Source organism: Andrena cerasifolii, chromosome 13, assembly GCF_050908995.1.
Source record: "Andrena cerasifolii isolate SP2316 chromosome 13, iyAndCera1_principal, whole genome shotgun sequence".
NCBI classification, from domain to species: Eukaryota; Metazoa; Arthropoda; class Insecta; order Hymenoptera; family Andrenidae; genus Andrena; species Andrena cerasifolii.
In genome coordinates this window covers 6,261,429-6,281,467 of record NC_135130.1, presented here as the reverse complement: position 1 = coordinate 6,281,467, position 20,039 = coordinate 6,261,429, and the positions used below count along the sequence as shown (strand labels likewise).

The 20,039-nt window shown below is 40.1% G+C and overlaps 3 protein-coding genes across 8 annotated transcripts in view; 2 read left to right on the top strand and 1 right to left on the bottom strand.

The window, feature by feature from the left end:
* Window positions 1–1,037: 1,037 nt before the first annotated feature.
* On the top strand, window positions 1,038–4,142 carry LOC143375679 (uncharacterized). The gene is made up of 2 exons (XM_076825044.1): window positions 1,038–2,406; window positions 3,769–4,142. Exons 1-2 carry the CDS (start codon window positions 1,351–1,353, stop codon window positions 4,051–4,053), a joined length of 1,341 nt encoding a protein of 446 aa, XP_076681159.1. The 5' UTR covers window positions 1,038–1,350; the 3' UTR covers window positions 4,054–4,142.
* Window positions 4,143–4,184: 42 nt separating this feature from the next.
* On the bottom strand, window positions 4,185–8,382 carry LOC143375678 (coiled-coil domain-containing protein 22). Its single transcript, XM_076825043.1, has 8 exons — window positions 8,193–8,382; window positions 7,556–7,727; window positions 7,186–7,486; window positions 6,559–6,803; window positions 6,046–6,462; window positions 5,278–5,718; window positions 4,679–4,849; window positions 4,185–4,590 (listed from the first exon to the last, which is right to left on the bottom strand). Exons 1-7 carry the CDS (start codon window positions 8,240–8,242, stop codon window positions 4,730–4,732), a joined length of 1,746 nt encoding a protein of 581 aa, XP_076681158.1. The 5' UTR covers window positions 8,243–8,382; the 3' UTR covers window positions 4,185–4,590; window positions 4,679–4,729.
* A 1,489-nt stretch (window positions 8,383–9,871) lies between these two features.
* Window positions 9,872–20,039, top strand: part of Pns (DENN domain containing pinstripe) — a 42,786-nt gene continuing 32,618 nt past the window's right edge. For all 6 annotated transcript variants that reach the window (XM_076825553.1, XM_076825550.1, XM_076825552.1 and 3 more), the window contains exon 1: window positions 9,872–10,166. In XM_076825553.1, coding sequence (XP_076681668.1) covers window positions 10,049–10,166 — 118 coding nt within the window. In that variant the 5' untranslated portion in view covers window positions 9,872–10,048. The remainder of the gene's footprint in view (window positions 10,167–20,039) is intronic.

The window sequence follows — 20,039 nt, the reverse complement described above, 5'->3', positions numbered from 1 at the left end:
AGAGGTTATTTTCACGAACACGCTGAACCTTTATTTATTCATTTATTTGCAATCGGAGACCATAGGATTCTTCTGTGAACACTAAAAATTTTTTGGCAATCAATACTGATAAGAAAATTGTTTATTTATTGCTCGAAGAAGCTTTTTGAAAATTTGACAGCGGGGTAAAACAGGATACCTATCATAGAAATTTGACGCTGCGCGCCATCTATCGGAACGTGACCAAAAGTGGCGCCCCCAATTGAAAAAAAATCTAATTTCTTCCCATGTAATAAAAAGCAACTTTGCCAGGCTGTATCTCTGTTCCAAGTGCAGATAGAACAAAATCGTAGAGGAAAATTTTGCACTGTTTAATAAACTCTATCATCCTGCGCAGTTACTTTTTTCGTAGGTGCGGCGGTACACTTGAAAACTGCATTTGAACTCATTTTTTAAATGGAACCATACAATTTTGTTTACATGAATTTATTCCTTGCGTTATTCTGCGTATAAAAAGTATAAGGTAAGATAGTCGAAAACTCAATAGCTTACGAGATGTTTAATTTTATTACGAAATATGCCAAAAGTGGCGCCCCCAAACGATGAAACTTCGTACTAATATTTTTTCCTATATAAAATTAAATATCTCGTAAGCTATTGAGTTTTCGACTATCTTACCTTATACTTTTTATACGCAGAATAACGCAAGGAATAAATTCATGTAAACAAAATTGTATGGTTCCATTTAAAAAATGAGTTCAAATGCAGTTTTCAAGTGTACCGCCGCACCTACGAAAAAAGTAACTGCGCAGGATGATAGAGTTTATTAAACAGTGCAAAATTTTCCTCTACGATTTTGTTCTATCTGCACTTGGAACCATTGGCTTAAGAATAAGCAGCGACTGAGAATACTGCCCGTAGTCACCCGATTCTCAGACCTCGGAACAAAAGAGACCTGAAATCAAAAGAATCGTTCCGGGGCGAGGAGTCCCGGCAGGGTACCCAAGTCACGTAACGTCTGGCGTCACAAAACTACGACACAAGCGCCGCTCGCGATGCGGCTCAAAAGCTTATCACAGATTTTCTCAACAAAATACCAAATTTTATCCATGAATTTGCTAAGAGCACACGAAGCTATTTGTAGTCTGTAAATAAAAGTCGCAGGAAGTTGGCATCACAGTTCAACACTACTATTACACTATACATACGCATCTGTGCGATTTCAGAGACAAATCAGTCTATTTTTCATACATTAAATTCTACTCGGTGAACAAATTCTAACCTATTCGGACTCATCCGAGTAATACGTATTCGAAGATTGTCCTTCCACTCACGGAGTTATGAATCACTGACAGAGACCAGGGCCGCAAGATGTTGAAAACATTGAAATATGGAAAGAAAGCCTACGAATTCCAGAAAGCAGTGGCTCACAAGCGATCGTTTCTCTCCGACGCGTACCGGTGCGAGGAAGCATGGCAAGCGCGACTTAAATCCCCGTTAATACAAAAGATCAAGCCCGAGAACTTCTTCTTAGACTTGGAGCACAAGCAGACCACCACCGGGCACGTGAGTTCGATCGACATCGACATCTTCGCGAACACCGTCGTAGAGAAATACCAAACAGAAGAGCTGCTCACTTTGATCCACAATTTAAGGTTAACCGCCGAAACCTCCAACACCTTAGAATCGACGCATCACGCCGTCATAAGGTACCTCATAAATCACGATGCCACTGAAGAGCTCATAAACGTGCTGCACGACAGACTCAATTACGGCATCTTCCCCGACCATGTCTGTTACAACATACTCATGGATACTTACGCGAAAAGGAAAGATTACGCTAGCGCGGCGAAGTTCGCTGTTCTACCTATGTTACAAGAAGACTCCGATCACCCGATAACCAACGCGTTATGCGTGTATTCCTGCCACAAGTACTTAGAAAAGCCTAGCGACTGGCTGAAACCGCAGCCTCCGGAGGACGATAACAAGGAAGAGATTAGGGTGCGCGTAAACTACCTGAAACCTGATTACTTCGACGATCATTTTGATCTCACGGATCCGAGGGACTTGGTGGGAAAGACATTGGCTTTTTATGGGAAGATTATGAATAATACGTTAGGGAGGACGTGCCAGTTGAGGGGTTTAATATTGTATAAAAAGTACGAGGATGTATCGAAGCTGATAGAGCAATGGGTAAACGAAGTCAAGGGAGAGACTGTTTACGAAGAAGTTTTCGACTTGATAAGGAAAGACACTGAGGATATAACTGAAGAGAATGTAACTGATGAATACAAGGCTGCAATGGCTCAGCTTGATGCGTTAAAAGCTACGAGCTTGTGTAAGGACAGTTTAACCGAAGCACTGGAGAACAAAGTTAAAACTGCAGTCGAGCAGCAAGCTAGGATAGACATGGATGAACAATTAAAAGTAATTGGTAGTTGAGAATATTAAGTGGTTATGCCACACTGGGGCGCTCAAAGCAGCACCAACTTGGACGAATTTTATTTATGGTACTATGAGGCTGAAAATTATTTCTATGCCTCTTATGTTTAGGGCATGTATTAAGTAGGGCTGGGAGTATTCGAATATTTTATAAATATTCGAATGCTACGAATAAACTTCGAATATTTGAATATTCGAATGTTATTCGAATACTTAAATATTCGAAAAATAGATATTCCACAAAAAATCCAGCTGACTAGGCATAACCTCTTAATACTAGGGCTGGGATTATTTGTCGAATTTTTCGGTATTCGAATATTCGAATACTTCAGTTGCTCAATTATTTGGTGAATTTAATTCGAATACTATTCGAATATTTAAGTATTCTGTATTAAGTATACTGAAGTATTTGAATTAAATTCGACAAATGGTCGCAGCCCTAGTATTAAGGGGTTATGCCGGTCAGCTGGATTTTTTTTGTGGAATATCTACTGTATATTTTTTTACAACTATTCGTTTGTCTTAGTAATTTTGTTATAGAAAAACATTAAGAAATGAACGAATAACAGCCATTCTTGCGGAAGCTGTTTCGATAAAGGCACTGTGCGATGAGCACGATTTTTCTGAGCCGGATCATCTAAAATTAAAAATTCAGTGGATGAATGAAGGGTTTTTCGAAAAGTCGATTTTTGACAAAATGGCGCCCGTTGAACGCAAAATCACATTTTCTCGATGTCTGAATTGTTCGTGTTTCGTTAATTAAAATTATAGTTTTTGTTAAAATCAAAAATCCTTCGTTCATCTACTGTCTTTGGTATATAAAAGAAGTCTGCAAAAGTTTAGGCCAATTGATGCAGTGGTTTCTGAAATATCTTGCTGACCGATATCAAAACAGCTGCCGCGAGAATGGCTGTTATTCCTTCAATTTTTAATGTTTTCCTATAACAAAATTACTGAGAGTTGCTGCATATATGTACTTTTAAAAAAATATACAGTAGATATTTCACAAAAAATTCCCGAAAATCGCGTTCTTTTTCGCCAGCTGACTAGGCATAACCCCTTAATGAATATATTGTGTAAATATTGTACAAAAATATTCAAAAATGGCTCCGCGAAGTTCCTACGCCGTTACGCACGTGAGCGGGGTATCAAATGACGCTCACGTTCCTCTGACATTAGAAAGATCATGATCTTACTGTTCATTAATAAAATATCTACAAAGTAGCATATCGATTTGAAAAAAAAAATAAATTTTGAGCGTCTCAGGGTGGCGTAACTCCTTAACGAATACGAAAGCGCGAATTCAGATTTTTTGTCCAATTAGTGAAATGTTTCTTAATATTTCAGAAATATACCGAGTGGGAGAATGTAAGAGCGAGTGTATTAGATAAACAAATGCAAGAATTTAAACGGCAAAACAAAGTGGCGGTCTTGAAAAAGATGAAAGAAAGCTTGGTCGAGCAGGAGCAGCTTTTGACGTTTTTTGAACACGAGGAGGAAATAGAATTAAAATTAGAGGAAATAGAGGAAAGGGAAAAGGCTGAAATGAAACGTGTTCTTGCGCTGCCTCATGCCGCGAGGAAACTTCAGAAGCTGGAAAAAGAAGAGGAGTATGTTCCGCCGAAAATTTAGAGACGATAAAGCTGAATTTTGAATAAAATCGTAACGGATGGATGGAAAGTTGTAGTTAAGGTTTATTTAATAAAGCGTAATTGATCGGAGGTTGGTTTTAGGGGGGTGATAACGGTAAGAGACAGTGAAAATATATTACATGTTATTTATCATTCATATTTTGTACATAATCACTCGGCGGTGTTTGTTTTCCTTAGTACGTATTACATGGGTTCTTAGTGGATTCCTCCAAAGCCGCTTGTTTCTTAGAAATACGAAAGTCAATTGTACAATTAAATCTCGCGCTAAAAAATTATTAGGCTCTGTAACAAATAATGTTCCTTTTGAGCGTTGGTATTGAATGAGTCATACACTTGGCCCAATTATACGCATATTTAATATTACATGTCTTCGGACCAAGGCACACATTTAGCAATTAGTCTTAATGGCCTCACAAACACTGCTCCATAGGCAGTAGTTAAATAGTTTATGCTTTCCAGCCGTAAAATTTGGTCTTCGCGTTCATAATCGCAATCGTGTTCGTTTACAAGGAATGTCCTGTAAACACAACCACATCTTAGATTTCATACGAAAACGAAAAGCTTGTGAATTTAATGTTAATATCAGACGTCCACTGAATTCTTACCCGGTCGTTGTTATTACGACTTCTATTATAGTACCATAGGTTACATAACAATCACGAAGATTTGCTTTGCAGTTGTGCTGTCAGTGCTGCTGTTTCCTGCTTCATTTGCTTCAAATCAGCGGTTATTCTCTCTAAGTTCGCCCCAACATTTTTCGTAGATTCAGAATCGATCTAAAAGGAAACAAGATATTTAGAGGAATAAATTAGAATACGGATGCTTAAGGCTGCCGCGCATTTTGGCGAAGCGAAGCGCGACGATACGAAGAGAAACGTTTATAAACAATTGCGCAGCGACGATTAATTAATATTAATTTCTTCGATTTGCTTCGCTTCGCCAAAGTGCGCGACGGTCTTTAAGGGGCCAAAAAGATCGTGATTTTCGGGAGTTTTTCTTGAAAAATCTAATATGTTTTTCTTGCAACTAATTCTTTATTTTAAAAGTACTGAGAGTTGCCGAATACATGTACTTTTAAAATAAGGAATTTGTTGTAAGAAAAACATATTAGATTTTTCGAAAAAAATTTGGAGCCTCCATCCAAGGGACCCGCCTCAGGTCTCAACTCTCGAAAATCAGACTACAATATATTAAAGTTGTTTACTTGTTCTTCCAAGTCTCGTATTTCTCGTACAGTGGCACCTGTCTCTTCCACTAGACTTATGAGTTCACTGCAATCGGAATGAAGCGTGGCCAGCAATTTATAAGCTTTCCTCGAAGCTTCGTTTGTCCTAGCGTCTCGAAATATTAATTCGTCGACGACTGTGAACGATCTCTCCACTCTGCCTGTAAGGGTATTGATCTCTTTCTGGATCTCCCGCGTGTCAGCCAGAACTTTGTCAATTTCGTCTCTCTGCTTCCTAACGTTATTAATTATTTCTAAAATTCGTTGGGTGTACGCGGACCTATTCACTTCCTTGGGAAGCTTCTGAACCTCCGTCACTAATTGCGAGTATTGTTGATCTTTGTTACGACACTCCTCCTGAAGCTCCTTCTCCTTCTCTTTCAGTAATCTAATTTCATCGAGCTTCTTTTGACTCGCGCTCTGTATGTACAGATAAAAGTCCGATTTTAAGCGTACAGTTTAAATTTTATTAACCCCCGGTTGCCACACTGGGTCAATTTCACCCTGCCAATGTTTAATCAGTTGTTATTTAAAAACTATTTGTTAAATTAAGTCTCAAAAATTCTGAGATAAAGTTTGAACATTGTAGAATATATGCCCATCGTTGAGAGTTACATTTAAAGTGTCATTATGCTTAAAAAAAAATTTGAAGCAATAAGAGTTCCGACGTAAAAGTTTTTTGCTTAAAAAATTGCAGGGTCAATTTGACCCAGTGTGACAGCCGAGGGTTAATATCGCGATACTTACAGCTTTCGTCGAGTGCTTCTCTTTCTCTTGCCTATACTTCTGAACCAGCGGCACTCTGTGCTTTTCCCACTGGTTACCTAAATTAATTAATTTGTTCGCGGTGGCTTCGATCGCTGCCTCTAGTTTCTTAACATTCTCCTCGCTATCTTGAAGTAGATCGTAAATTCGTGCTTTGATCTTCTTCTGCTCCTCGTTAATCGTCAACTCCTTTTCCTCGTTCTGATAACTTATCGTCACTTGCGTTATGCTGGTACTCAGCTTCTTAATCTGATCTTGCAGCTCTTCTATATTATTCCTAAGAGTGTCGCATTCTAACTTTATTTTCTCTACTTCTAACTCCTGCTTCTCCGCCTTGTTTACGATCTCTTGCTTCGGAAGCACGGGTTCTGTGCTGGCCTCGTCTTCTACTTCTGCCTCCTATACATAGAATAACAACCTTAACGATAAAGTATGGTATTATCCTTCTACGCGACAGACGCTTACAAACATTAACAGCAATTTCAAGAAGCTTACTTTAGAAGCTAACACTGCATCTTTCACTGAAAACCTATTAAGAGCGTTAACGTCGACCGACGCATTAACACGAATGACTTTATTGCTGTATTCTTTGCTCAACCAATTTATTCGATCCAGAATACTCATCGACTGCGTATGTAGAACTCTCGCGTTATGCGATATCAAAGAGGGTAAAATGGATTGTTGATTTTGCACTTGTTTAGGCACAGGTTGCAGATAATGTATAGCATAATCTTGATGCTCTAGAAACAAAACAGATAAGTTTTCTTAAGGGGATCTGCCTAGTCAGCTTTCGAAAAAGAACGCGATTTTCGGGAATTTTTCGTGGAACATCTACTGTATATTTTTTTACAACTAAGATCAATGTCAAACGGTGCATCGCGTACATGCTCTCGCATTTATATTTATAACTTTTTTTCCCATAAATATTTTTGAAATTTTCTTTTTGCGCATTAAAGTCAACGAAATGATGCTTAAAAAGTAAAACAAAAATTATCTCTATATTCATCTGTTACTTCAGAATGTGCGTTTGAAGGGCCTGATTTTGGGCTGTTCAGGGTAACCAACCCCCTTAAATCAAATACATCCATATAACATTAAACTGTGTCAAACATAGCGTCTCACCTCTCTCGCCCCCCGCTGTTAGTATTTCTAAATTCACAGACGCGTAAGGGACACTTGCTCTGCCTCTATTTCTAAACCCCTTCGTATGACAATAATGCGGCAACCATGGAGCTGAAAGACCATGCGATATCGCCGCTCCTATGGACTTCTCCAATAACGAGATATTGCTAATGGGCTCGTTTACGGTCTTATCGCTCTCCTTTGGTAATTTCTCTATCAGAAATATAAAGACCCTCCGCAGGTCGGCTTCGGAGCTATACAGAAACGTTTGGTAGCCAATATCACCTTTGTATCCTAATTCCTAGATTTTGGGAACAATTAATAGATGATCACGTAAATAGCAGGTTTTCGTATTTCCTTTAAATCTTACCGAACAAGCTTGAGCAAGGGTAGCGCCCAATCGAAAGCGGGCTGCCATATTTATAGGTAATACTGTGGATAATCCAAGACCCGGTCTTATTATATCTAGACATCTTACTGCTCCTTCGACTACCAGCTCCGTACTGAAGCCGCCAAGATTCGTTACGCTCTCTTCTATGTCACTGGAATATAGTGAACATTAACTATTAATACAGAAGCGCAGGGAAACAAACATGGAGAAATTATTCATTCGTCGTAAGATGGATAAGGTGCATTTCAGCTTTCTACAGTAATAAACGAAAAAGATAAAACAATTTACTTTTCATTATTTTATTGCGGAAATTACATCGGAACTAAGGGTACATTTTTCATTCATTTTTTTTTTTGTTGCACCGATTCGTCGATCTGATGAAAATTAAATTCTACATCGACCGGTAACACTCTCGTGTCGACTTTAGCAATTTTGATTTTCCTCCGATGTCTCAACGCGAATTTTTATTTTCAGCGTTGGCGAGAAACGGAATACCGTCGAAGGGTTTGTTCGCGGCGCAAGTAAATAGCCGCCCACTTTTGCTCGAGTGTAATATACTTAGCCGACGTGAAATGTCAAACGGGTATGCACCGCGACGGTGCGAGCTGCAACTTACCAGCCAATTTGACGCAACGAGTGAATAATTATATTGTCAACCTCCTCCATCGTCAGTAAAAATGTGAAAATTCTAAAATCCCCTACGATTTCGTAACTTAAAGGAATTCAAGTTGAACCGCAGAAATCTAACCTGTCCATGGGTGAACAAACATTCGTGCACCCGTGCAATTATGCAGATGGCGCGGGAAACTTTCAGTTTCGCCAACGTCAAGCACATTTTGCTGTGCGATTATTTTCCCGTCTCTACGTTTCTGCTTTAGTTGAGGATTTTTGAAAAAGTACGCGTTCTTCGTAATTTTGAAAGAACTTTAGGTGGTCATTTGGTAGGTAGCAAGCTACGGTACAAATCATACATTTCTTAATTGGAATCGTATATTAATTTTCAAATTTTATACACAGCTAGGGTAGACGTCCCGATTACCGTGCCCTGTCCCTATTACCGTGCCTTTATGCTTAAAGAAGCCGTACAAAAAAGCTCGCATAAATAAATAAGGAAATAAATTTTTTTAATTAAGTTAAACTATTAATGCAACTATTAATGTAACTATTAAAATGAATCCGATAATTGGGACAGGAATTTAACGCTAGTCCCTATTACCGTGCCCCTCGGTGCCCACTGGCTCCCTCTGTAACTGCTAAACCTAACCTTACTTTCGTTTCTCAGAACGGGTGAACAGAAATTTATATTTGCATATTTTGCTTTTGTAATGAAAAGGTCATATTAAAATTACATAGAAACACCTCTCGTAGGGCAAAAAAAAGTTTTGAACAGTTCAATGTTGAAAGACATAACCTAACCGCGGGAACGCTATTCAAAAAAGGGCACGGGAATAGGAATAACGCATTTCTCAGGGCACGGTAATTGGGACAAAAACATAGATTTTTATTTCAATTAAAAAAATATGAAGCATTAACATTTTCAACCAGAAAAAATGCCCTATTAAAGAGAAAAGTTCAAAACACCAATATAAAGTTTCACCAAGCAAAATTAAGGTAATAGAAGTCAGTAATTAATTCCTTCGTGTGCAAGTCGGCGTTAAAGCACGGTAACTGGGACATCAACCCTACTTACGCGAGAACTTCAGTAAACCCCAAAATTCCATTTTTTTTAAACTTTGCAGGTTTGCAGATTGCCTCAGCAGAAGTAGTATGAGACGATTTAATTTTTTTGCTACTTTTTGGTTTTTCAGGATGAATACACCCCTAAATTTTACACTGTATATATAACATTATCTTTCCCCATTCATAACATATATGTATTTACTATTTCAACCGTTAAGAAGTCTCCTAAAAATTCCTACCTATCCCCCAGTCGTGCGCGAAATATAATACTCAATTTACAATTTAAAACCAAAACTTCATCCCATTTAAATTTCAAGATTCATGGGGGAACACCCCGTGTCCTTTTAAAAATACATCAACAAACCCCGAAATATTTCAGCCCACACATCACGTTCCAGCCACGAAACGATTTAACAAAATAATACACCCACGAAAGAATCTACGCGTTAATTGATTAAAATCGTGGCCGGAGCGCGTGCATGGCGCGTGCGGGGATTCGTATTTACGCGCGCCGCTGGACGGCGGGTGCGCGCGCAGCGAGTCGGCGGTGGGGTTGCGCGCGCCGACACGGGCCAACTTCACCCCACCAAGTAAAGATCAATTATTCGCGGCGAGAGGTCCGCACTCCGCAGAGTCGTGCGTTACGTTCGGTGCGCGTCGACATCAGCTGTTCCGCTGGTCGCGTGAAATGACAGTATCGCGGCGGTTCGCGATGTGGAAATTGTTTTCGTGAGGGTGTTTCCTCGTGGACAGCGGTGGCGAGCCGAATCACCGACACCTCCATCGGAAAAGATGAACGGGAGCCTGGGAATAATGCGCGGACCCGAGCACCATCCACACAGGTTCGCGGATTATTTTGTCATATGCGGACTGGACAAAGATTCGGGCTTGGAGCCAGACAAGTATTTCGGTGAGTCCTCTAATTTATTTCCCTCTCGGAACAGGCTCCCCAACCAGCACGAATCATATCCCGTGGCAATTCCACGTCGTCCCTGGAACGAGCTCGATCTCGGCCGCGGACGTTGCACGTTCCCTTTTTTTTTCTGTCTCTCTCTGCGGTCTGAGAGCAAGCCTCTGTTGCGATTTTCGAAATCGCTGGGTTGCGCAACCTTGGATAGATAATGTATCTCGGATCAGCGGATTCGCCGAGCGTCGGGCTGTGTGGCAAGCAGTGTTTACATTAACATGATCCCTCGCCTGCAGTTTTAGCGGATTTAAGAGGCCAGGTTTCGGAGATCGTGGGACTAATTGTTTTCGTCGGTGGTGGGGGTAAATATTTACGCGGGGTCGCGCGGGGCGCATCTTCTGCTTTTATTTACACGTGATGGACACGTGAATTTCAATCGACGCCCAGTGCCGCCCGTTAGGAAATACGCTAACCGTTTACGAACTGGTTTGACAGTTGATCGGGACACGTTTATCGCCTCCTCTCGATGCGCGGATAGGCGATGCTAAATATTGAACGTTTGCGCTCTCGAGATTGCCAAACGGACTGGCAGCGCGCGATAATGTATGCAGGAGGTGGAACGCTTGGTTATGGACGTATGTATACTTTCTCAGCCGTACATAGTTGCGATGTCGGATGATTCCGTGCGGTCTTGATAAGAGTGTCGCGGGAAGCTGTGTTTAGTCGAAGACTGGGACGGTCGATTGGCGCGTGTCTGGGGTATTTTTAAATTGATATCATTTTTTAATCTCACTTAAATCGATACTTTCATTCGCTTATTTTTAATCCCCTTTTACGCCAAGTACCTTCGTTACATGTTTCATAATAAGACGATTAATGAACATCATACGGGAAGATGTTTGGTTTTTAATAATTTACTGTTTTTAGTGAAGTAAAGATTTGTGTTTTTACTAATGTTAGTTTTATGGCACATTAGCCTCTGTTTTACACGTAATTTGCATTATTTTCAATCGATTGGAATTAGTGTAATTTTTATTAGTACCTCAGGAAATATTGAAATTATTATTCTGGTTTGCTGAATTCTTTTTCAGTAATTTACGCAAATCCAGATTTATGCGCGTAGCAATGCCCCTCGAGTTTTCCTTATTAAATCATTTTTTATCTTATCGGTTCCGGTACGCGTGCATATGTACATTGTTATAAAAAGGCCTGGGTAAATTACGGAACAAGGAGTGCATTTGATTCTCAGACACCAGCCGCACTCGCGGTGAAAGAGCCGCCCCCTCCTCTTAAGGCGAATTTACACGGTTCACTTTGGTTGAACAATGAGGTTGATTCAACGAAATCGAAAGCAAGACGGGCAGTATGAATTACCATTTAATCAAAGTGTTCAACCGAATTGAATATTCAAAGAGGTTGACAGAGCTTTTACTTTTGTCCGTTCAATTGAACCAGGGACTTTAAACCGGTATGAGTTTGATACCGGTATTACGTCAACAAACCTATACCGAAAGCGAAATAAATACCGGTATTTTTTCGGTTCTTTTTTGGGTGACATAGTAGATTAAAGTAATGGTCTTCGTAACCCTTATTAATTCCAGCTGTAAAAACACCGACATAACGTAATATCTTTTCATAAAAATACCAATATATTAGTATACGTTTAGCGTATAAATTCTTGTCTAATAATATTTTGTAAACTGTAATAAAATTCGAAAACCGAAAAAATGACCTGGTAAATATACTGGTATTTGTATATATCAGTATGACGTCATACCGGTATTTGCGTATTTCGGTTTCTATGAAGGTTTTGAAGATGGAACCGAAAAATACCGGTACTTTCAGTTTCGGTAGAAGTCCCTGAATTGAACACGTGTAAACGCGCATCTTGAACATTGTTGAAAGCTTTTATGTACTTCAATTGCGTCGATGTATTCTTTGCAAACAAAGCTTGCTGTTTTATCCCAGAAAATTATTTCCAAAGGCAATAAGAATATTATAAATAATTTGTATTACTCCTCGATTTTTTAATCTTAATATATAAAAGACAAAATGTTTGTGGCATGAAATGTGTTCCAGATCATTATGCCTAATTAATCCAGATGAATATAACTATTTTCACAAAAAAAAAAAGATATATTTTTTTTATAAAATCAAAATCTAAATTTCGGGCGAAGCCCAGAAGTAAAGCTAGTATTATAAATAAAGGGAAGAGTGGACTCCATTATTTCTCGATGTTTATAAAAAACCGTAAATGTCTTAGAATAATAATGTTTACAAATTATTTAAACACCGGCACGTAAAATTTGCTTCGGCGAAATTTTTACGGGAGCCAGTTTCGTCAGTTTCATTGAATTGTGTAAACATTCGCCTTTCAATTTCACTGTTCCAATTCTGTCGAATCAACCGCATTGTACGACCAAAGTGGGCTGTGTAAATTCGCCTTAAGAGGGGCGGCTCTTTCGCTGCGAGAGCGCGGCTGGTGCCCGAGAATCAAATGCACTGATTGTACATACATATTCCTCCACTCTTCGGCTAATAATACAAAATATAGGACATGATAAAATGGCAGCGAAAAGTCTAGCAGCAAACTGTCCCATTTTCCTGAAAACGAACTTATTCATTATTATCCAATAATAACTTTAAATTTTCTGCAAATATTTGCAAAACCTACCGCTGGATTAGACTCACAAGTGTTGCTATTTTACGACTTACAAGCTTTTATTTAACTTCACTAGTGAGTTCGTTTGTTTTTTAGGGTGAAATATTGTAAGCTAATTTTGACCCACTTCCCACATCCGATCGACTTGGAACGTTGCACACATTCGTGGTTTCGCTAAAAAGCATAAAATAATTTATAGTAAAAAAATGTACTTTTAAAAACAAGCTTTTATTTAATTACGCACGCAGATATATTATTATCATTAAACGCGATCGCGTCTGGGGATTTAGGGACAAGAAGCAGACATGGTTTATTTAACTCTCTCTGCGGCTGTTAATCTTTTTTTATCGCGTAGGTAATAATTTCGCAAGCGTCACTAATTACACCCAAGCCTGTTATCGGCAAAAACTAGTCGTTCGTATGGACTAGGTTTTAACCTTATTTTTGTAAACGCAATGATTTTCCCAGTCGGTAACACTTTCTTCGTGTTACTGCTTGCGTATGAATTTTTTGCAAGTAGAGCTCGATATTTCACAGTGCAATAACTGTTATTGCAAACGCAATTATTCCTTGGAAACTGTAGCGAATATTCAATTCCTCGGTGGTTGGCAGCCCCCGACGCGCGGAGCTGCTCGAGACACGAAAAACGAGGGCATAGGAAGCAACGGATCTTCCCAGAAGAAGCTCTGCTCCTCTCGTTTCCGACCGTTTTTCCGAGAACGTCTGGAAAAAGGTTGTTCCACGGGCTGCCGTGCGCTACTCTTGGGGAAATTCCGCGCTGAAAGATGCACGTGCTCCGCGATGATCGCCTCTGTCGAAAAACTAAGGTCATAGCTACCAACTGTACATTTCTTTACGTAGCCTCGCACTGGGATTCGCGCTACACTTGTTTCGGATTAACGTTTCACGGCCACGTTGGCTTCCGTCATCCGCAACGCGATATCCCATGGTTAATGTTAAAAATAACACACTTGTTTACCACCGCTGCTGGAACACGTACACAGAACAATAATCGTAATGAAGAAATTTGTCGTTTAGAACTATTAACGAAGTCCCTAGAAGTATTAGGTTAGTGCATACAATGAATTCGCCGTTCCGCTTGGGCAAGTTTCCATGAATATATTTATTGCTTTCTAACCATTTTACTTTCTTGAGTTTCTGTGACATTTCTCGGGTCGTAGCCGGCGGCAGCAATTGTTGTATCTCCATCAGAAACAAAGGAACTTTTACGGCCACTCGCGATTAGAGATGGTGTGCAAAATCGGTATGCAACAATGATTTATCGCAGTGATTATAACGGTCGTGATTTAACTTCATTCACGACCGTGATTTTTTTATCTCAATTGCTTACTGTGATCGTAATTCTTGATCTTGATTCGATTATTTTTTATAAAATACCTAAGTAGTTTAATATAGCTTGTGTTACAGTTAAAGCGTTAATTCAGCGAATTTATGCATTCACTAGTCAATGTGTGCAAACACTGGATTTGATTGGCTAAAAGTATTCACATATGCGTTATACTTTTGAACTAAATTGAAGAAATATTCGTTACATTTAAATAGATCAAGAACGATTACATTCGTTTAAAATATACAACTGAGATTCTATAATTGCAGGATGTTTTGAGAGAAATTGGGGTTATGTGGCGCGTGCAGAGGACAGTTACGCTCTCCGCCAATCAGAAGCGATCACCAATCACTGTCACGAATCGCAAATACTTGTTCTAGCCAGCAGTGCCATCACTATCCGCGATTTCATCCGTACCAACCCAATAGCATTTTATTCGTCAGAAAATTACGGAACGCTGCACGTGCATGACGCTGTACATGCAGAGAAAATTACATATGCGGAAAGTAGTTGTTACCGTTAATGAGTGCGCATAATATCTGCGGGGTACAAAGCGAAACTTTAGAAAGATTCATAGGATGATCAATTATCTGTATTAACGCCTCTTGTGTCTCCTTGTAACCAGCCGGTCCACAAGGTGTCGAGAACTCGTCGAGGATACGGTGCGATGTATCAAGAAGTTAGAGATGAGTTATTTCGCGGCTGCAGTGACAGCCATGCGGATGCAATCGCGTGTACCACGGTTGCAATACGTGCGCGCGCGCGTTGCATTTAACAGCCGTAGAAATTCGTAGCGAGGTGAGTGTGTCGTAATTCAATACCAGTACTTTCGTCGACAGTGTGCGCCCGGGTTTTCGAGATTGAGTTACGCCGGATGTATTCTGGTACAGCCATGGGAATCTGTATAGTGAACACCTCGAGAGGCACACGAGTGGTATGAAATTCGAAGCTTTTGTTTCGGCTATTAAACACAATGTTCGATTCTAGCTGGCATGGAGTGGGGGAGGCATAAAGATCCTTTTGTTTTTAGAGTTGATATCCTTATGTACTTACATAAGTAGTTTTGATATTTGGCTCGTATGGTTGGTGTCACTGGACAGATATGGCGACGAAGTCCCTCGTTTTACGCGTTACTAACTGTGCGACATATTTCGATTTTATACAATTTTGCAGCAGCCATTTCTTAACCCTACCTACTACGGTTCTCGGGTCTTTTTTGACCCAGCTGTATTTCCACTTCCAGAAGTTCTCTTTTTTCAGAAAATACGTAAGGAAGTTGAGACTTTATAGTACTTATTTGTGCTTCCCGTCTCTTTGTGTTAAGTTATGTGTGAAGGAGGTTGATTCATGACCACAGGTTGAGATTCCAACTTTGCACTACACTATTCGCGTCCAAACACGCGCCTTATCGCATCTGATAGGTTCAGAAAATAGGAACAGTCGAGTAAATAAGAATTTCAAATTTCTCGACACTTCAGTTTCTAACGTAGAATTATCTCTGTCCCGGATATACATATTTGCCGTCAGATACGAGACACCCTGTACATTCTGCGCGCTGAACAAAGGCTAATTGTGAACAACAACAAGATGGAGATACGTAGTTCCCGCTTTCGTTTAATTCTGACCTTCGACCTCATTTATCCAATGCGTTTAGCCGAGCCGCGTAAAATGACTGTTACAGAAAGAGAGCATTTTGTCTTCTGTTATGCAAACGCGAATGCTTCCATCGGAAACCAAGAACCATTTATCAGCAAAATATTTGTGATAAGATTCTGACAAGGTTTACGAAATTCGTAAGAAATTATTTTCCATTAAAAAGTGCACGATAAAATTCATTTTCGAAAATGGAACTCATGCGTAATCAAACGAACTTTCAAAATCGATTTCGAATTCATTCTCTTCTATTTTTATAGTAGTTTTTCTTCCTTCTTTGCGTCTTTCAATTTACAAAAAAAAATAATAAAGGCTCGAAAATTGTTTGGCGTTCGTAAAAATAAGGCAGATCGAGGAATTCTGGTTTCGTGGTATTTAAACGCGCGCAAAAAGGGAAGCAAGGAAAAAGGAAAGCGGGGGTGGGTTTCGTACGGTGCTGCCCGAAGCCGGTGGTTTCCTGGAGTTTTTCTGAAAAGGGCCGTTCTCGAATAAAGCACAGTGCGTCAAAGGAACCGGGGGAATTCTAAAGATACTGCACGCTGGGAGCAGCTGCAACAGATGCACCGCGATGCACCGTGAGAGCACCCTCGAGGGTGACGAAATTTAATCGGAGCAGGAGAGCTTCCCGAAATGAAATTCACATATTTGTTTAGTACGACACGAGCGAACCAGCCAAAGTTACACAACTTTTATCGCCCTATGTACATATCATAAATTCAGATTATTATACAAACTAAACTTATGATGTGATATTTTGATTATTCTCAACTCGATTTTTTTTATTTACGAGTCTCGTTTCTAGACGACAATAAATTATAATTAGAAATAATATTTCTGCTAAATAATCGTTGACTTAAAATTATTTCGCCAAGAAAATTTTTCTTCTTTCTGCTCAAAAAAAAAAGGGAAGACAGTATCCGTGCCAATAAATACTTATATAATTATTTACACTCACTATTTGCACTTTATTTTTTATTCATCGTACAAAAGATAATTCCGCGAGAAGCTGTTGCAGTGTTTTGAAAGAGTTGTGTTATTTGCAGATGATTAGTCGTTATCTTTTATTCAGCTGAAAAGTGTAGGACAGGTTGTAAGTTGTGACTGTTTGCGTTTGGATGTCTTTCGACAAGGTAATCTCTCAGACCTTTCAAACGGAAGCTGTTGGTATGCCGAGGCTCGCCCATTCATCAGTTTAATGTGTATTGGTATAGTGAGACAATTCGATCGATCCAGCCGCGTGCAAAGTTGAGCTATTAAACGCGACTGGCTAGACATACAGGCGTAATAAAATCAACCGGTCAACCGCACAGCCTCGCTGCTGTATTTCATGCAAACCTGCAAAGGCACACTGTCCGCCTTGATCCCCCGACGTCAAAGCACAAGTGCTTTGTGTGATTCATGGCAAGGGAAGCAATTTTGGGCAGCTGCCTCAAGATCGAAAAAAGAATCGTCTTGGGAGACCTCCCAGCGGTCGTCCTGTCAAGAACACCCTCCGTTCAATTCCTTAGCTCGTGGCTGGTATATACGGTCCAGGTTGGGCGTTATTTCGTGAGTGTAGTGATGGGTTCGAACGCACCACGAGTATTTTTGTTTGAATTCACATTACTTGTTCTGAATAGAACGAAGCTCAGGTATTTAATTGTCAGGCACTTTGTGAATATATGTTCAACTTGATTCTAATGATAAGTGAAAATTTTTTGAAAATATTACATAGCTATTGTTTTTTTGCTTGAAGTACTTATTAGTTTTTACATTGATTTGCGAATGGAATTGTGGTTTGTGTATCAGTTTCTTACTTTCGAAAATATTGTTAATTATAAGTTATCGATATTTATCAATAAGATCTTGATATGCTATCAGTAATCGTCGGTGCCATCTCTAAAACGACGTAAATTGAGATTTGGGGTTTCGTTTCACTGAGTGTCTAATAGCAAATATATATTTCATTAAGTACGTATTTCCTTCCTTGACCCACTCGAGAAACGCCCCACTTATTTTTTTCTACCCACGACGAACAACATTTCCGTGATTTTTAACGATCAAAGAAATCGTTCGTTCGACTGGTTTTAACTAAAACGTTTTTTCTCCTCGCTGTTATTGCGGTTGGAAAGTCTAATTGCACACTGAATGGTAATTATTTCGTGCTGTTTAATATGGGGATAACGTTGGGAATAAAGGAAATAATAAATGCAAGAGAAAGTGCAGGTGGAAGTGTTATCGTCCAGATTTTTTGTTCCTCTACTTCTTCTGAAACAGATACCTCTAAACTTTCCCTATAGCACCGTTACATTAACCGCGAAATAAAATCGTCCCCCGAACATTTAAAATTCCCGCGCAGAATCCGCGCGTGCTATCCGCCTCTCCATAAAAGGCAAAATTTATGATCGACTGTAGTCGGGGTCGCGACATTAATGTCATCTAAAAATAGACCTTCAAAACATTCTAGAAATAACATTGGCCCAGTTAATTAACCCAGTGCCGGAGATACATTTTAAATTCGTATGATCAGTATGTATCACATAAAAGCATCTAATTCCCATTAATTCCTTCGCACTGTGCGAGCGCAGCCGAGGTGCGCGTTAAACGCGCGCCTTCAGCTGACCATAAACTCGATCGAGGCACGGCGTAATGGGGAAAAAACGCGGCATTAAAATGCAACAGACCCCGATGCACTTTAATTCAACGGGGACTAACCACTTGGCCGCGTGTGATCGCTCGGCTGGAAGAACTCGGTCTGGTTCATGAAGCTTTCCAAAAATCGCGAGCTTCTGATTGGCTGGCGTGACGGCGCACGCCCGCTTAACTCCACGGCTGTTTGTTTTCCTGCTGTGGATAAAAAAGGGCTGCGCTCCCGCGACGCTCCTGCCACGTACTTCTTACACAGATCGGCCAGATTGCGTGACACTGGCTTTATTTTTATCGCTGTTTGTTTGTTCTGAAATCCTTCGGGTCGCCACGCTCCACCGAGCTTCCTCGCGATAGCGAGGCGACCATAACGCTTCGTGTGCCATTGATTCCGGGAACGTCGATGTTCCGAGATGCGCTGGGGCGAACGGCAACGTCGACTGATTTCGGGAACAGCGTTGCAAATGGTTGCGTCGATGATACTTTACGCCCGTCGTGCAGAATTATTTGGAAATAAATATTACGTCACCCGAATAAACACGTCAGCACTTATACCTCTTTCTTATTAGTACTAGAAAAATATTGCAAAATTGTGTAGCTTGGCCAGAATAAGTTTGATGCGAATCATTTTATCTTTCTATGAAAATTGGGCAACGTAGATTTGAGAGTGATGTAATAAATATTCCCAGCACCTACTGTAAAGTTTAGTTAGTGTGAAATAGTTGATAAGGAGTTTTCTATTTAAACGGTTGCTACTGCTACGGTTAAGAAAAAACTATTCATCAGTTCGTGCTTTCCAAATGTTTCCTTCTGGCTCCTTGTGAACGTGGATGACGTCATGCCACGGGGTCATTTGTGCGCGAAGGGGGTCCCAGTCACTTAATGCGCGTTTAAAGGGCGGAAGTATGGTTACGGAACGAATTCGTGCGATGCGCGCATGCGCCGCACGAGCAATGATCGCTGGTGCGCCACGAAACGTGCCTATTTGTAGGTTACATATTGTGGTACAGCGTTACTGCGTTTGAAAATATTGTTACTGTAGTCGTGTGATTTCACATCGCCGCAACCATATCACTATCTTAGTGCGCTGTTATTATTCGTGCTTTTATTTTTAAAATCTTGAGGTACTGCACTGTTGTCTTACTACGTTAACCGTAGGAAGTGAGTCATCTAGTAGTGGGATTAAAAATATTTTTCATCGCTTCTGGCGGGGAGAATAATCTCAGGAAAGGGAACGTAGTGAAATATTCCGCTTTTCCTAGTCTCTCTGTGGAAATAAAGTGTTATGTTCTCGGATTTGGAAACTTGAGAAATCGATGTCCAATTTAGAGAATTTCTCGTCCAGTTGCAAAACTGAAATGAAGGCACGTTTTACTCGTGCCATAGACGTTTCATTTGATTACCGATACGGGAACTTCATTCCACAACTCACGGACTAAAAGAAACTGCGACTTGGAAAGTTGACCGAAGGAAATGGAACGCCTGCTGACGTCGCGAATTCGATCCTGCATTTTCGAATTGGTTTGGCCTTTTTTTTTTAAGGTTTCTATGAAGATGCAATTCTGTATTTTGAAAGTAGGACGGATTT

What these genes read in the sequence shown, in the direction of transcription:
- LOC143375679 (XM_076825044.1), top strand. Translation starts at nt 1,351, where the DNA reads ATGTTGAAAACATTGAAATATGGAAAGAAAGCCTACGAATTCCAGAAA. An exon ending in ACATGGATGAACAATTAAAA is followed by an intron (nt 2,407 to 3,768) that starts GTAATTGGTAGT and finishes TTAATATTTCAG; the next exon opens with AAATATACCGAGTGGGAGAA.
- LOC143375678 (XM_076825043.1), bottom strand. Translation starts at nt 8,242, where the DNA reads ATGGAGGAGGTTGACAATATAATTATTCACTCGTTGCGTCAAATTGGC. An exon ending in AGAAGCACTCGACGAAAGCT is followed by an intron (nt 5,719 to 6,045) that starts GTAAGTATCGCG and finishes CTGTACATACAG; the next exon opens with AGCGCGAGTCAAAAGAAGCT. An exon ending in TACGAGACTTGGAAGAACAA is followed by an intron (nt 4,850 to 5,277) that starts GTAAACAACTTT and finishes GTTTCCTTTTAG; the next exon opens with ATCGATTCTGAATCTACGAA.